The following is a 13,685-nucleotide window of genomic DNA, read 5'->3' as shown; positions in this document are numbered from 1 at the left end:
GTCGCACAGGCACCGGCGGATTCGTGAGCATCGCCTGCATCCATCCTGGGTGCATGCCACATCGACATCCGGGTGCATGCCGCATGGACAGTACGGCAGACCGCAAACGGAGCCGTTGCTTAACATATGAAGTCCGGTGCTGTCTGTGATGTTTAGGTCTTGAAGCACCAGCGGCTACAGGAAAGCACCCCACTGCCGCATGGCTTTGTAATAATTAAACAGATAAGAGCGGCAGAGTGCAACTCTTCGGAGGCCCCGTGCATTGGCCAAAGTAAATGTACAAACAAGCAGCTTGTGTATTTCATAGAGAAATGAAAGCAAATTATGTTGGCCTGCTGGTGGCAAGTCGGATTGCCCATGCCGGCAAATGGTAACACAAGCTGGGTGTTCGAGTTATCATACGCCGTCATCTCAGAATTCCATTATGAGATACGCGGCAGCTTTCGGGATGAAATTTAGCGCGAGAGGCGTTGATGTGACTTTTGAGGTCGGTGAATGGAGGCAGCTAAACTTGTTTGTGCTCATACGGTCTTTGTTAGCTACATGCGAGATACCTTGCAATAGAGAATGCTGTATAGTACCGATAACGCGTTTCAGCCGGGTGAAATATTATGTTTGGTCCGTTACACACTCAAGGCCTGGGAGTTCGAGTTATCATACGCCGTCATCTAAGAATTCAAATATGACATACGCGGTACCTTTCGGGATGAAATTTAGCGCGAGAGGCGTTGATGTGACTTTGGCCTCGGTCAATTGAGGCAGCCAAACTTGTTTGTGCTCATACGATTTTTGTTGGCTACATGCGAGATACCTTGCAATAGAGAATGCTGTATAGTACCTATAACGCGTTTCAGCCGGGCGAGATATTATGTTTGGTCCGTTACACACACACACACACACACACACACACACACACACACACGGACATGGGCAATCCTACAGGTCGGGGCCCCCCTGGGCGCTTCGCGCTGGGGCCCCGCCCAAAAAGGAAGTGTTTGGGGCTTTGGCCTTGGGGCCGGCTGTCCACGTGAGTAGTAAGTTCACGGCCCTGTATAGTAAACAACAAAAACAGTAATAGGAATTTTGGATGAAGTGCAGCGGAGTGAAGAAGTGGATTTGCAGGACCGGAAGTGTAATCTAACGTGTAATGTAAGGTGGCTCGCTTGCCTTTTTGTTAATGTAGGTTGCCGATTATAATCGGCATATCGGTATATCGGTATATAATTATATACCGTTCGTACCTTGCTGTGGAGGGAACTGCGCCTGCGGCGGTGACAGCAGAACTGCCTGCGCTGCTGCGCGCTATGTCAAGCTTTTTCGTGACTGACGAGGAAACACTTAGTGATTCGCGGGAACGTTTGGACATCGTTGTACACTATTTGTTTGTATAGTGTAGAGTTGGTGTTTTGTGATATATTGAGGTTGTAACGACCTTTTATAATAACTTTGTATGTGTAGATTTATAACCTTGTTGTGATTTACCTTGTTCGTATATTGCGATCGAACCTTAATTCGGACGTCAAATTTGGCCAACCTTGAGCAAATTTCGCTTTGGACAAGTTTTGGAGGCATCTGATCGCTGTGGCGGTGATAACGTGACCTTTTAGGAAATTTATATTTTATATATACATAGAAACACAGCTGTTACTCCGTTGCGTTTACCAATGTGACCGTTATTTGTTGCATACATGCGAAGGGCGGACCACGTTGGATGATGTCAGTTTACGTGTCAGACATTTTGTAATGTAAAATAGTTGAGGCACAGAGGTGAACGTTTAGTAGAAAGCTTAACATGCATAGGTGAACATGTAAAGTTCGGTGCGGAAGAATTAAATACGCAAAGTGTAACGCATACAAATTTCAAAATGCAAAGTTCAGTGCACAGAGTTGGATAAAGTTATACGTATGAAATTATAGGCAAAGTTGCGGGCACGGTTATGGTTGCAGTTATGGTTGGTTTATATATGTAGTGTTCCCTAGTGTTCCCACGTGAATTTGCACGTTTGACTTTGTACGTTTAGCTTTGTGGGTTTAATTTTGCCTATTGAATTTTACTGGCTGAAAATTCTATGTTCGAGTTTGTATGTGTTGAAGTGTTTTGTATGTGTTGAAGTGTTCGTGTTGATCTTTGTGTGTTAAACTTTGATCGTTTTTTCGTCTGTCGCTGTCCTATCCTTCCTTTCTTGTTCCTTCTTCGTCGTTCCTCCTTAGCTATTTCTTTTCCCTTATGCCTCCTTCCTTTAGTTGTGTGTTATAAGTAACAAAAACAAGAAAGCGTGAAAACATGGAAACATGAAAACCATCGCAGGATTCGAACCTGCTGTCCAGCAAGTGCTGGACACCCCTAGGGACGGTTTGTCGTGCTGAGGCAGCACGCCCGGTTTTGCGCCGCGGGAAGGCGTTATTGAGGGAGGTGATACGGGGTGGCGCGAGGGAGGTGATGCAGGTTGGCCATTAGGTGGCGGTGTCGGGTGCACGGCGCATCTCCAGCTGTTCCGCCCACCGGAATTCGTTCCGGTAGCGTCGGTGTGTGTCGGCTGCTGTGGCGTCCAGCAAACGCAGTTCAGCGGCTAGGTCGTCGGTCAGCCTGGTGGCGCGCTGGAAGGCGGTGACCACGCTGCGGCGTTCGGTCGGGGTGGTGTAGAGTGGGCGCAGGAGGTGAATGTCATCGAGGGATTTGAAGCGGGTGAGGAGGACGAAGAGAGTGGCACGCTTGATCCCTTTCGGTGGTACACTGAGGTCGACGACCCAGCACTCGCGGAATGTTCGGCCCTGTACCCAGTGGTCCGTGACAACGAACCAGTCACCGAGGCCGAAGTTGATGCGTTTGATGGCTTTGGGTGCGGTGCCGGTGTTGGTGGCGGGCATCAGGACGGTCGCAGGCTCCTTGCTGGCACGGGGTCGGAGCGCAAAAGTAGCACCGTGGCTGGCAAGGTCGTGCGAGCCCTGCAGGATCGTGGTGGGTTTGTGACCATGGATCGGGCGTACAAGGATGGCGGCGGGGAGGTACTGTAGCCGCCGGTACGGTCCGGTGCCATCATCTGGTGGTTCTCGCTCGTCCATTAGAAGGCCACAGGCTTCAACCTCATTGTTGTGGAACGCGCCGGCTTCAGCACAGGCGGTATCCAGCAGGATGTAAGGGGCGCCTTCATAGTACCATGTGTCCGCCGTGGTGTGATCGAACTCGGCGTCCTTGACACGCATGGCAACAGCCTGCTCTACACGGGTGAGCGGAGCCTGTGGGGCTGTGCCACGGGGTTGGTGTGGTATGTGGTCCGCATTCCAAACCACCAAGCGTTTGCTCAGGTGCTGCGCTTGCAGCATCATGAGGCGTGTGTTTAGCGCGTGCCTCGGTTCGTTTCGTTGGACAACGACACGGGGCTTGAGGGGTGTCAGGGCCGACAAGCTAGAGATGGCGCGCGCATTCAGCTTGTCGACGAGCTCCTCAATGCGCTCGCGGGTGACCGGGCCACCTGCAAACATGGTGGAAGCCTCGGTGAGGTAGATGCCGCTTGGAGTGTTGTTCTGGCGCTGCTGACGGGTGAGTAAGAAGACGTCTTGGGCGAGGTTGCGGTAGAGGATGAAGCCGTTGTGGATATGGTCACGTGTCTGTGGAACTGGGTGTCGATGCCTGGTGGATGGTGCTGCATTGTTGTCAGTTGAGGAGTCAGATGTGACTGTGTGCTCGTCTTCTGACGTGGACTCTCCCTGATGCACGCGTTGTGAGTTGGGTGCAGAGGGTGTGAAGGCAGGCTCCCGCTCCAGCTGTGCTGCGTAGTGATATGCCGGGTGTCCGCCGGGTTGGGGATGTTGGCAGGGATCACCAACACCAGCTGCTGCCCGGCCTGCCAGTACGTGTGCTGCCGCGTCTGTGGCGGGCACGTGCACGTGAGATGTTTATTGCACGCATTGTAGATGGCGCCCAAATGCTCGATGCTGCTCATGCCGATTTCGTCGATGATGATTGCACCGGAGCCCACATTGCGGTGTACCTGTGCAGCAGTCAGCGTGTAGGGAATGGAATGTTGGTTGATATGGGATGAATTGGTTATGATGTACAGTGTAATGCAAGTGGCAGACAGTAGCGCGTGATGTGTTTGGTTGGTAGTGGGAAAGAGTTCGTTTTGCATAACATGCTTACCTGCAAGGCGACGGCGCTGCCACGTTTGGAGCGCCTGTGTCCGATGCCCATTGCTGCAAGGCCGAACATGGCGTGAGTGGAAAGGCTGCGATGCGTGTCATTGTGGAAGGCGGCAGCAGCAGTCCAGGCGTAGGCACAGGTGGCAGGCCACTCAGGTACACCATGTTGGAATGTGTACCAGAGCAGTGCGTGTACGAACTGTGATTTGCCGGTACCGGGACGGCCCACCACAAGCATGCGAGGTGGAAGTCCAGGGTCGGGCTCTGTACGGTGATCGAAGTACCGGGCCATGAGGATGAACGGTACTGCTTGCTCTGGCGATAGGGTGAAGAGGTGAATGGTATCCTCGATGGTGGGCAGCTGAGGTAGACGAATGTAAGGCGGTGTTTTGCCGGCCGGCACAGGTTCAGGTGCACGTCCCTCGACTTCAATTATGGCGACAATGGGGCTGACGGACGAGGTCTGCCGGTGTAGACTTAGGCGACGGTCGGGCTCAACGCCGTCTTGGGGGGTAGTGTTGGTAGTGTACCGTTTTAGGCGCCGAGCTGCCTCCTCGAGGGCCGTCATATCGGCAGCATTCACACGGTGCAGTAGATAAGAGGCGGAGGTACCATGGCCGCTCACCAGCACGGGCACAGGGCATCGTACGACGGCATCATATGCGTACAATCCACTGGCAGTGGTACGGTCGAATAGGGTGCCGATCGGCGTGGCAGCGAGGTCCAGGCCGGCAGTAGGAGCGGGACGCGGCTGCTGAGGGTGGCCTTGTTCGATCTGTGTATCACTGGCAGGCCATGTCTCAGGGTGTGTCTCGAAGTGCGCATCCTGCGCTTCAGCATTGCCGTCATCATCATCGTCAGCCCGATATCCGCCAGGATCCTCCGTGGGGAGTTTGTGCTTGCGCCGCCGTTGGTTGTACTGTTCGGTGTGGTGTGCGCAGGCAGCGTGGTCCTGTTCAATGTTGTCCAAAATGGCTGCCACACATTGCTGGTATCGGCGGCCAGATTCAGTGGTGGCTAGCTCAGACCACCATTCGTCGTATGCTTGTTGTACCGTTAAGTTAGGGGGCACAGGCGCGCCACGATGTGACTTGAAGGTACCTAGCACAAAGGCATAGTACTCATCAGCGTCCGTCGGCTTGGTGCGTTCAGTCGGCCGGCGTGGGAGGGAGCCGCCTAAGAGGACGTACTGTGGGCGGGGATGATGCTTCAGGACGTGACTAAGATAGAGTGGATGGCTGGGATGCAGAGCCACTAGTCGGGTTGCATTAGTGACACTGCTGGTACCACTCGGCAATTGTTCCAGCGGTGGAGGTGACGTCACGGTCGGCACTGATGGACCTGGTATACAGGTTGTAGGAGCTGGTTGGTTGGGCGACGTTCCATCCACAGAAGGTGTGAGTACTGCACTGTTGGTAGCGGTGCGTTTGCGGCCATGGCGGCTAGGTAGGACCATGCCTTGGAGGGTAGTAGCGTGCAGGTGTTGTGCTGGTTGCACGCGAGCCAAGCTGTAGTTGCTCGCCAGCGTGTATGCACTGCATTCCAAGCCGCTAAGCTCCGGGCCGCGGAGGATGTAGTTTTGCACCGTGTTGGAGATGACATAGTCGCCGGTGTTTGTATCTGTGTTTACGAGCGCGACTTCCACTGCGCCATCCTCATTATCCGGTCCAGCTCCAGGTGTGTTTGCCAATGCTGTGAACCCACCGACGGGGAGGTAGCTGCGCTGGTACGATGCCTGGAAGGTGTCGTATCCGGACAGTTTGAATGCCGCTAGTGCCATGCCCACGGTGATGGTGGCGGTCATGCGATGTGCGGCGGCCGCAAGGTTTCCTAAGGCGGTAGGGGTGGTGGCGGTAAGGTCCGGGTTGTTGACAGGCGGTGGAGGGACGCCTGATAGCAAGAAGTCTTGTACACGGGCGACGGCATTACACAAACGGTCCGCTTGGCTGCGTTCAATGGTCTTGGCCGTGTATTTGGGCGTGTAGTACGCCACATCACGTGCGGGATCGGTAGCAGAGCCCAGCAGTTCCTCTGGTGCGGGTGTCTCATTCCCGTCGGCTGCTGTTTCTAGCTGTGCTGCGACTTCCGTCGTATATGCACGGTCCACTTCGCAGGCCAGGCTGAAGAGGTGGTTGCAGCCGAACGCGAGCGCTGCTGCAGGGAAATGCGGCACGACGTTGTGGCCCAGCCGCGGCAGCAAGAACAGACCCTGCGTGCCGATCCACCGAAATAGGTGTCGTATGATGCGCGGGAACGCCATACCACAGCTGCCGTCGGTGCCTGTGCAGCCGTGTCGGACACACACATCGCTGTGAGTGTGTGTAAGGGTCGTTCGCAGTACAGCAGCGTGATGTGCATGGCATGCTGCGTGCTTCTCGTGTGGTGGCAAGCCGCCATTACTGCATCCAGCCAGCCGCTCGAAATTGTAGGCCGCACGAGGGCAGCACTTGTCTGCGGCTGGTGGCGGTATGCCGTGTTGTGCCGTCTCTTCTGGCGACATCTGGAATACACGGCGGCTGTCTTCCGGTACTGATGGGTCATAGTAAGGGGACGGGTACCACTGCTGACATAACGCGTACGCCAGTGCCAGGGCACGGCAGTTAGGGCCATTAAACAGCGCCTGGAGCCGTTCCACCGCAAAGGTTGCCACATGCGCTACACCATGCACGTGCAGCGCCAGGCGACCGCTCTGCTCCACCTTGGTCACCACTTCAAAGGTCCGGCCGCAGAAGCAGTTGGTGTTGCTCTGTTCCTGCGCGCCGGGTGCAAAGCCAAAGAGCTGTTCAACCAGTACTTCCTTCGTCGCCACCAGCAGCATTGCACAGCTGTATGGATCGTCTCTGACCCGTCGCCATCTCTCAACTGTGCTGGGAATGTTTTGCGGCCGCCCGTCCTCCCCGAACTCCACGACCTGCCCGGACGCTACAATAGCAGCAGCGGCGTGCATGTCGGCCGGGTTGATGTTGAAGAATAGAGTTGGCCAGCCGATGGCCATGGCTGCTGCCCGCATTTGCGCTTGTGCACCGTTGTAGTATGCATCGGTGAGGTCCACATGTACGGTACTGCGGCGGGTACCTTCTACCAGTGTTTGCACCAATGGGGACTGTTGCACCAGCAAAGCCCGGCGCTGTGGGTGGCTGTACAGTAGCGCCAGGATGTCCGCCATGGCCCGTACTACATCTCGTGGCAGCCGTGTAAGATCCCGTTCTAGGTGCGGCTTTATCCGCATGGTTACCCCCACCTGGGCCATCGTCGCCTGCCGGAGGGAAATGTCGTACATCCGAGCCAGCAACATTGGGTTCCCGCTAAACTGCTTCCGTGGCACCCTCCGGATGAGGTGCTTGCAGTAGACGGAGTACGACATGCCTGGCGGGCGCTGCCCAGACAGGCCATATGGGAAGGCCGTCGGGAAGCACACCGCGAGAATCGCCGGGTGCCGCTCATCCAGCGGCTGTCGGGCATAGTCACCGCCACACAGTACCAGCTTCGAGCGACCAGTTAGCATCTCCTCCACCCGCCACGGGCATGTGTCGATCTCGCTGCCATCATTCGGTAGATGGGAGGGCTGCGGTACGACGAGCTCCAGCTCATCCAGCGTGCCAGGCTCAGGTGGCTCTGTGGGGTAAAGTGAAACAGGGATCAGTCATTATACACTGGCATCCCAATATTCCTGTTCATGCGGAAGGAACATCAAAGATCATTATATTATTCAAATATTACTGTGACGAAAGCACTGTACGAAAACAATGGGTATGCCCATACTATCTAACCGAAGCCCACAAGTATTGCCCATACTATCTAACCGAAGCCCACACGTGAAAACCTCTTACCTGCACCTGCCACCGGCTCTGTAGTGGTGCCAGGTTGGGATGGTTCTGTGGGATAGGGTGAAACGGGGACAGGTCATTATACACTGGTATCCCAATATTCCCGTCCATGCAGGAACATGGAAGGAAAGACTTCTAACACTTCAACATTATTGCGACGAAATACCGTACAAAAGCACTGGATACAGCCATAATATCTAACTGAAGCTCTCAAATATTGGCACATATGAAAACCTCTTACCTGCACCTGCGATCGGCTCTGCAGTGGTGGAAGGCGTGTGTACAAATGCGACAAATGGCCGTCCACCAAGCAAGCTGTCCTGGTCATCCTCCTGTTCGTCACGCGCACTAACTGCAGCAGCAGCCTCAGCAGCACTAGCAGCATCAACATCCATATCAGCCCCGTTTGCAGCCTCAGCAATTGTCGAGGCATGTGCTCCAGCCGTCTCCATCCCAGCCTCAGCAACTGCAGCCTCAATCTCATCCTGTTGCTGCCGAACACCAGCAGCTCCTGTGCGGCCATGCATAAAGGTGCTGCGCAGCACACCAGCCACTTCCTCATCGATGGGTCCCACTGCGTTATCCAGCAATACTTCCGGGACGAACGGGGCACAGCCCATTTTCTCGTATTCCTGGAGCGCCACGGGATCGATCGCCCACTCCTCCTCATCGAGATGCTGCAGGTAGCGGACCCACGCAACGATAACGGGTCCTCGCATCTGCAGTGCAGGTGCGCTGCGGACACGTTCTCGCAACTCGTGCCGGTTGCGCACATGGTCCACACAGACGACGGTGATGCACCCTGCCATTTCAGCGAGTGCTGCTGGTATGAGGCCGCGCCATAGATGTCGGCCTGGGTTGGCCAGCGCTACACCGTGTGCACGTACCGCCTGTGGAAAAACCTCCGGTGGCCGACCGCCCAGGTGCAGAACTATCACCTGCTGCAATATGTGTGCACGCGCGAGCACCTGGCTTTCCAGGAAGGTCGGAAGGGGCAATGGCTCACCGAGGTGATTGCTGAGGGGCACATCCCCGGGGTCCAGGCGCGCCAGAGCTGCATCTGGGATGCGTCGAACTGCCATAGAACACCCGGAGGGAACAAAAGAAACACATGTAGGTAAGGTGAAATCGTGAAGGTGAAGTGAATACCGCAAAAAAACAACGAAAACCACGCAGGAAGGATGCTTGCCAAGCAAACGATGTCATACACTACACGGAAGATACATCACTGGATAGTACTAAATCTTACCCGAAAGTGCAGCCTCACAATCCTTGCAGACGAAGATGCGCTCCATGCCAGCTGCATCGACCAGCATGGTGCGATTGGGTAGGTCGGGCTCCAGCCGAATACAGTACAGTATTTCCACGGATGCAGAGTCTGTAGGGCATGGCTGCGGCAGTACGCGGGGTGGCTTTGGCTGCAGCTCGGGCGGCAGCTGTTGTGATGGCGCTTCCGGTGCAGCCTGTGCTATTTCGTCCTCCTCAGAGGTGCCACTATGGGCGCCCCTGATGTCGTCGTCCAGCAACATAGCGACACCACTGCCACTAGCGCCTGCAGCGTCTTCCCCCGGGGCTGTGTTGCGCCGATCATTCCGCCGGATACGGTACCGAACTGGCAGCACGGGGTCTGGCGGTGACGGTGCTTCCCCCTCGACTGTGTGTGCCATATGGCGCCATGTCAGTGTGTGTGCACGGCGCGGCACAGCCATTGTACACGGAATGTCGGCACGCAGCAGGTCCACATTAGGAATGCCATGGAAGCTGTACATTGAGCAGCTGTCTGATGAGCACAGCTCAGAGCATACAGCACATACATGTGATGGCATACAACGCCGCAATGCTGCCGCCATGCTAGAAGCGGTCTGCAGCTGCACGTCATACGGCACTTGGCGCTCTACTGGCAACTGACTGTCAGGCAGGTCTTCAACACGGCCATCAGGCAGAGCCATCAAGAAGTCTGGCAGCTCGATGGGCCGGTCGCCATGCAAATAGTCCAGTTGTAACAAACTGTTAAGACGGTCCAGTAGGGTAGATTCACGCCCACGCTCCTGCTGCAATCGCTGCCGGCGCTCACGCCGGGTGGCCGAATCATGCTGTACTGCCACGGCGGCGGCCGCTGGATCCTCCTGCTGCAATCGCTCCCGTCGCTCACGCCGGGTGGCCGATTCATGCTGTAGTGCAGCGGCGGCGGCCGCTGGATCCTCCTGCTGCAATCGCTCCCGTCGCTCACGCCGGGTGGCCGATTCATGCTGTAGTGCAGCGGCGGCGGCCGCTGGATCCTCCTGCTGCAATCGCTCCCATCGCTCACACCGGGTGGCCGAATCATGCTGTACTGCCGCGGCGGCGGCCGCTGGATCCTCCTGCTGCAATCGCTCCCGTCGCTCACGCCGGGTGGCCGAATCATGCTGTACTGCCGCGGCGGCGGCCGCTGGATCCTCCTGCTGCAATCGCTCCCGTCGCTCACGCCGGGTGGCCGAATCATGCTGTAGTGCCGCGGTGGCGGCCGGCTGGGTCCTCCTGCTGCAATCGCTCCCGTCGCTCACGCCGGGTGGCTGAATCATGCTGTAATGCCGCGGCAGCGCCGGGTGGCCGAATCGTGCTGTAGTGCCGCGGCGGCGGCCGCTGGATCCTCCTGTTGCAATCGCTCCCGTCGCTCACGCTGGGTGGCCGAATCACGCTGTAGTGCCGCGGCGGCGGCCGCTGGATCCTCCTGCTGCAATCGCTGCCGGCGCTCACGCCGGGCGGCCGATTCGTCCTGCTGTATTAGCGGGGCGGTGGCCACGGGCGAACTGGTACTACGTAAAGACTGCAAAAAACCGGTGGATCTGTGCAACGAACCAAGACGTAGTGAATTATTACAGATCGGTCGAACGGTTAACGGTGACCGCCGACTGCCCAACTGCTGTTCGTCCTGCTGCATATGAACAACAAACTTATACTTGCGAAAGTAAAGTAAAAGTCCGGTATTACACTAAAATTCCGATGTATGTTATTTTCCAGAACTTTTGTAGCAACGTTGCAGATACAGCAAAACGCGGTAAAGAGTTACTGTACAGATGCCCGATATAATACCGACATAATATAGCGTACATATATATGTGTACGCAAGCGTATCCATTCCGGACGCGGTGGATGTACACACTTGGGTATTCAGTTGCAATCAGTTGCATGGAGGCGCCTTCAAGCGCGTTCAATGAGTGAATTGCGTTTAAAGTATTACTAAAATTTACATAGACCAACAGTTCCTGTGCGACCATGCATACAGGTGCTGCACAGCACACCAACCACTTCCAGTGGGTCCCACTGCGTTATCCAGCAGTACCTCCGGGACAAACGGGGTACAAACGGGGTACAGCCCATTTTCTCGTATTCCCGCAGCGCTACAGAACCAATCGCCCACCTCTCCACAATGTTGCAGGTAGCGGACCCACGCAACGATAAGGCATCTGTAGTGTAGGTGCACGCGTTCTCACAATTCGTGCCGATTGCACGCATGGTCCACACACCCTGTCATTTCAGGAAGCGCGCCATAAATGTCGGTCTGGGTTGAGCAGCGCTACACCGTGCGCCCGCGGAAAAACCTCCGGTGGCCGCTCAGGTGCACAACTATCACCTGCTGCAATACTGCTGCAATATATGCACACGAGCAAATATATTTATGACCAATGACCACCACCACACATATTTAACTCGCATTCACAATTACACGGAACGTTCAGAAGAATTACGCGAAAACATAAACATGCATTTGAACATAGGATGTGGGGATCGAACCTGCAACCTCGCATTATTTCCGGATCTTTCCGGGGCGGTCTTTAGCACGTACGGCACGCTCCCGACGCGGAATTTCCAAAACGCTCCGGACCGCGGCGCGCCGCGAAGTGGACCGTAGCTTCGACTCCCAGGCCAGGTGTGGGTGTGTGGTGCATAAGGTGCTGTGTGGTGCGTAGGTGAGAACGGTAATAATGTGGGGAAGCAGTGGCGAGGACTCAGTTACATTACATCTGTGATGGAGGGTGGCTTAGTAGCAAGCCACCGCCAGCAGTGCCGTAGCAGGAGGTCATTCTCAAGGTTCACGTCTGGCATCCAACAGCAACGATCCATAACAACAATCGATGAGGGGCCCTGATAGCAGCACGGCACAAGGAATGTCCGCGGATTGTGAGCGGTGAAGTGAATAATGCCGCCTAGGCTCGCATCACACTAATTGCATGAAATCACCACGGTGGCAGCATCGTCAGCAGCGGAGTAACAGCAGTCTGCGCGGACGATCCTGCATTTGATGGTCGTCATGAGCAGAACCCAGCTATTGCCACACCCTGGACGCATGCTTGTGTTCTCGTGTTCTAGTGCCGTTGCATTCTCACGTCTGGGCGGGTGCCTGTCCTCACCGCCTCACTGTAGTGCATACATGGGGCCGTGTCGCATCCCCATGATGCATGAGTACAGTCCCAGTCTGTCACGGCCCCAGTTGTCGCATCCTCACACCTCACATCTTTGTCGCATCCTCACACTTCACATCCCCACCATACATCCTTGTCACATACATGTCTCACCGTCACACCTCACATCTCACATCCTTGCATTCGGCAAATATTTGCAGTACTACACGTACGGTTTCATGCGGTCATACATTCACGTGCACACGCATTGTGTGTACTCGCGGTCGCATGCCCTGGTGCTTCACATTCACGGGTGTATGGTGCTTTGTGTACGGCATGTGCGGCTGAAACCGCATATTAGGAATGTGTAGTATAGCAGCACCGGAGTGTTGCATTGCAAAAGTCAGCCATCATGCAGGGCACTGCGAAGAGATGCAGTTCCTCACCGCGGGCCGCCATGTAACAGATGCAGATGTGGAACACGGTGCCACAGAAGCAGTCGGGGTTGCTCTGCCGCTTGTCGCCAGGTTTGAAACCAAAAAGGATGTCCATGAAGGCGAGCTTAACCGTGTTGAGGAGTGCTTGGCTGGTGCAGGGGTTGTTTCGCACCCGCCACCACTTGTCCATGACACGCTCCTCCCACAACGGAGCACCATCCTCGCCAAATTCCAGAAACTGCCCAGCGGCCACGACTGCAGCCGCACTGTGCAAGTCGGCGGGGTTGACATTAAACATGAGGATTGGCAGCCCGGTTGCGGTGGCTACACCACGTAGATTGGCGTGCACGTTGTGGTAATATGCATCTGTCATGTCGATGCGTGCGACTGTTCACCGAAGAGAGGTGATGAGGGTGTGCACGAGAGGTGACATGTCTTGGAGCAGGTGGCGGCGATCCGGGTGCATCTTCGGCAATGCCAGGATGTCCGCCATCACTTTGACAGCCTCTCGCGGGATGGCGCCCACCGTGTCGATGTCCTGCTGGCAGCACTTCACTGTAACCCATGTCTGCACTTTTGCGTCCTCCATGTTGAGCACGTCCACCATGCAGGCGAGCATGAGGAGGTTGCCGCTGAGCTGCCGCTGTGGCACACGCGTAGACACATGCTGGAAGAAGGTCCGGTTGCTCATACCCAGGGGACGGATGCCGCCCTTTGTGTACAGAAATGCGGTGGGGAAGTTGCTGGCAAGCACATCTTCCCGGGAGTAGTCCAGGATCTGCAGCAGGGCGGAGGCATAGAGCAGGGAGCATGCATTGGGCAGGTCGATTGTGATATGCATATCAGTGAGGAGGCACAAGCCTTATGCGGGTGTGTCACGCGGGGATCCTCAGAGTCGA

General features: G+C 55.7%; 2 protein-coding genes across 2 annotated transcripts in view; both read right to left on the bottom strand.

Annotated features, from left to right (window-relative positions):
• The window catches only part of VOLCADRAFT_100933 (uncharacterized protein), a gene marked incomplete at both ends in the record, with an annotated part of 3,333 nt that extends 1,761 nt beyond the window's left edge, over positions 1 to 1,572 (bottom strand). The window contains 2 exons of the mRNA XM_002959421.1: positions 1,242 to 1,263; positions 1,483 to 1,572. Of these exons, the coding sequence (XP_002959467.1) occupies positions 1,242 to 1,263; positions 1,483 to 1,572 (112 nt within the window). The remainder of the gene's footprint in view (positions 1 to 1,241; positions 1,264 to 1,482) is intronic.
• Positions 1,573 to 2,454: 882 nt separating this feature from the next.
• VOLCADRAFT_100932 (uncharacterized protein) overlaps positions 2,455 to 13,685 on the bottom strand; it is a gene marked incomplete at both ends in the record, with an annotated part of 15,938 nt that continues 4,707 nt past the window's right edge. The window contains 11 exons of the mRNA XM_002959420.1: positions 2,455 to 3,708; positions 3,831 to 3,992; positions 4,142 to 7,755; positions 7,971 to 8,015; positions 8,209 to 9,042; positions 9,217 to 10,566; positions 10,626 to 10,792; positions 11,368 to 11,474; positions 11,742 to 11,902; positions 12,796 to 13,052; positions 13,182 to 13,564. Of these exons, the coding sequence (XP_002959466.1) occupies positions 2,455 to 3,708; positions 3,831 to 3,992; positions 4,142 to 7,755; positions 7,971 to 8,015; positions 8,209 to 9,042; positions 9,217 to 10,566; positions 10,626 to 10,792; positions 11,368 to 11,474; positions 11,742 to 11,902; positions 12,796 to 13,052; positions 13,182 to 13,564 (8,334 nt within the window). The remainder of the gene's footprint in view (positions 3,709 to 3,830; positions 3,993 to 4,141; positions 7,756 to 7,970; positions 8,016 to 8,208; positions 9,043 to 9,216; positions 10,567 to 10,625; positions 10,793 to 11,367; positions 11,475 to 11,741; positions 11,903 to 12,795; positions 13,053 to 13,181; positions 13,565 to 13,685) is intronic.

This window comes from Volvox carteri (genome assembly GCF_000143455.1).
Source record: "Volvox carteri f. nagariensis unplaced genomic scaffold VOLCAscaffold_235, whole genome shotgun sequence".
NCBI lineage: Eukaryota > Viridiplantae > Chlorophyta > Chlorophyceae > Chlamydomonadales > Volvocaceae > Volvox > Volvox carteri.
This window is presented reverse-complemented; position numbering and strand designations above follow the sequence as displayed.